The sequence below is a fragment of the Triticum dicoccoides genome, chromosome 2B (assembly GCF_002162155.2).
Source record: "Triticum dicoccoides isolate Atlit2015 ecotype Zavitan chromosome 2B, WEW_v2.0, whole genome shotgun sequence".
NCBI classification, from domain to species: Eukaryota; Viridiplantae; Streptophyta; class Magnoliopsida; order Poales; family Poaceae; genus Triticum; species Triticum dicoccoides.
Window position 1 is genome coordinate 62,245,288 of NC_041383.1, and position 2,552 is coordinate 62,247,839.

General features: G+C 56.2%; 1 protein-coding gene across 1 annotated transcript; it reads left to right on the forward strand.

The window, feature by feature from the left end:
• Positions 1-269: 269 nt before the first annotated feature.
• Positions 270-2,232, forward strand: LOC119367123 (pyruvate decarboxylase 2-like). The gene is made up of 2 exons (XM_037632731.1): positions 270-1,913; positions 2,062-2,232. Exons 1-2 carry the CDS (start codon positions 270-272, stop codon positions 2,230-2,232), a joined length of 1,815 nt encoding a protein of 604 aa, XP_037488628.1.
• The last annotated feature ends 320 nt before the right edge of the window (positions 2,233-2,552 follow it).

Genomic DNA, 2,552 nt, shown 5'->3' on the forward strand with positions numbered 1-2,552 from the left:
TTTCATATATCTATTGTGATTAAAAAATGACAAAACACACCCCATCCATGTAGCTGGCCTGACGTATGTGGATTATATATTGAAATAATAACTCGCGGAAATTACCCGCCACTAACACGTGGAAACTCAGAATGAAATTAGCTAGACCAGATCAGCCTATAAATTGGCGTGACCTACACAAGCCAAACCATCCCCAAGAGAACAGTACTACTCTCTTATACTCTTGTCTTCTTTCTCCAACGTTCGTGTCGCATCGTGAATTCTTGATCATGGAAAATGGTATCGGATCGGTGGACGGGCACAAGGCGGTGTCAAACGGCGTGGTGGCGTGCCCCGCCGCATTCCGCACATCGTCGTCGCCAGCGGCCATGATCACCTCCGCCGAGGCCACGCTGGGCCGCCACCTTGCACGGCGCCTGGTGGAGGTGGGCGTGAGCGACGTGTTCGCCGTGCCAGGGGACTTCAACCTGGCCCTCCTCGACCACCTCATCGCCGAACCAGGCCTGCGCCCCGTGGGCTGCTGCAACGAGCTCAACGCCGGCTACGCCGCCGACGGGTACGCACGCGCCAAGGGCGTGGGCGCCTGCGCCGTCACCTTCACCGTCGGCGGCCTGAGCGTGCTCAACGCCATCGCTGGCGCCTACAGCGAGAACCTCCCCGTGATCTGCATCGTCGGCGGGCCCAACTCCAACGACCACGGCACCAACCGCATCCTCCACCACACCATCGGTCTCCCCGACTTCTCCCAGGAGCTCCGCTGCTTCCAGCCCGTCACCTGTCACCAGGTCGTCATCAACAACCTCGACGACGCCCACGAGCAGGTCGACAAGGCCATCGCCACGGCTCTCAGAGAGAGCAAGCCCGTCTACATCAGCGTCGCCTGCAACCTCCCCGGCGTCTCCCACCCCACCTTCTTCCGCGACCCCATCCCCTACTGCCTCGCCCCGCGGCAGAGCAACCAGATGGGACTCGAGGCGGCGCTCGACGCGACGGTGGAGTTTCTAAACAAGGCGGTGAAGCCGGTGATGGTGGCGGGGCCGAAGCTCCGGGTGGCCAAGGCAGCCGCGGCGTTCGCGGAGCTGGCGGACGCAAGCGGCTACGTTGTGGCGACGATGCCGTCGGCGAAGGGGCTGGTGCCGGAGACGCTGCCGCGGTTCATCGGCACCTACTGGGGCGCGGTGAGCACGTCCTTCTGCGCGGAGATCGTGGAGTCGGCGGACGCCTACCTCTTCGCCGGCCCCATCTTCAACGACTACAGCTCAGTGGGGTACTCGTTCCTGCTCAAGAAGGAGAAGATGGTGAACGTGCAGCCCGACCGAGTCACCGTCGGCAACGGCCCGACGTTCGGGTGCGTCATGATGAAGGACTTCCTGTCGGAGCTGGCCAAGCGCTTGAGCAAGAAGAGGAACACCACGGCGCACGACAACTACCGGAGGATCTTCGTGCCGCAGGGGCAGCCGCTGGAGAGCGAGCGCGGCGAGCCGCTGCGAGTCAACGTGCTGTTCAAGCACATCCAGAAGATGCTCACCGGGGACAGCGCCGTCATCGCTGAGACCGGCGACTCGTGGTTCAACTGCCAGAAGCTCAAGCTACCCGACGGCTGCGGGTACGAGTTCCAGATGCAGTACGGGTCCATCGGGTGGTCGGTGGGGGCGCTGCTCGGGTACGCGCAGGGCGCCATGGACAAGCGCGTCATCGCCTGCATCGGTGACGGGAGCTTCCAGGTGACGGCGCAGGACGTGTCGACGATGCTGCGGTGCCAGCAGAAGAGCATCATCTTCCTCATCAACAATGGAGGTTACACCATTGAGGTGGAGATCCACGACGGGCCTTACAACGTCATCAAGAACTGGAACTACACGGGGCTCGTCGACGCCATCCACAACGGCGAGGGCAACTGCTGGACTGCAAAGGTACGCACTTATTCCCTCCGTAAAAAAGTATAAAAAAAGTTTAGATCACTACTTTAATGATTTAAACGTACGATTAAACGCTCTTATATCTTTTTTTTACATAAGAAACAAGCTTAGCTTTGGTTGACTGATAATGCATGCAATGCAGGTGAGTTGCGAGGAGGAGCTGACGGCGGCGATAGAGACCGCGACGGGAGAGAAGAAGGACTGCCTCTGCTTCATCGAGGTGGTGGTGCACAAGGACGACACCAGTAAGGAGCTCCTGGAATGGGGATCCAGGGTCAGTGCCGCCAACTCTAGGCCACCGAATCCGCAGTAGCTAGATGTTGAGAGTAATAATTCATTGGGACGCCAAACTTCACGTGTATTTCTTGAGTTAATAAATTCATAAAGTTGGAACATATAAGCATGTTTTCCAGATAACATCGGCAAATAAATTTGTTCGACGAAAAATCCCATATATGTATTTGAATAGATAGAAGTTTGAATACAAGTTTGGAAATGGATGGTAAGTCCTAATAGTTCTTTCAAAAATAATCTGAATGTTGATCCAAAAAAATCTGAATGGAAATTGTTATGATTATTAAAACCATTTCATTTTTTTAACACATTACAAACACAAGGGCTCATATAAACGCG

Coding starts and splice junctions, on each gene's coding strand:
- LOC119367123 (XM_037632731.1), top strand. CDS start 270: ATGGAAAATGGTATCGGATCGGTGGACGGGCACAAGGCGGTGTCAAAC. Junction 1,914..2,061: donor GCAACTGCTGGACTGCAAAG/GTACGCACTTAT, acceptor CATGCAATGCAG/GTGAGTTGCGAGGAGGAGCT.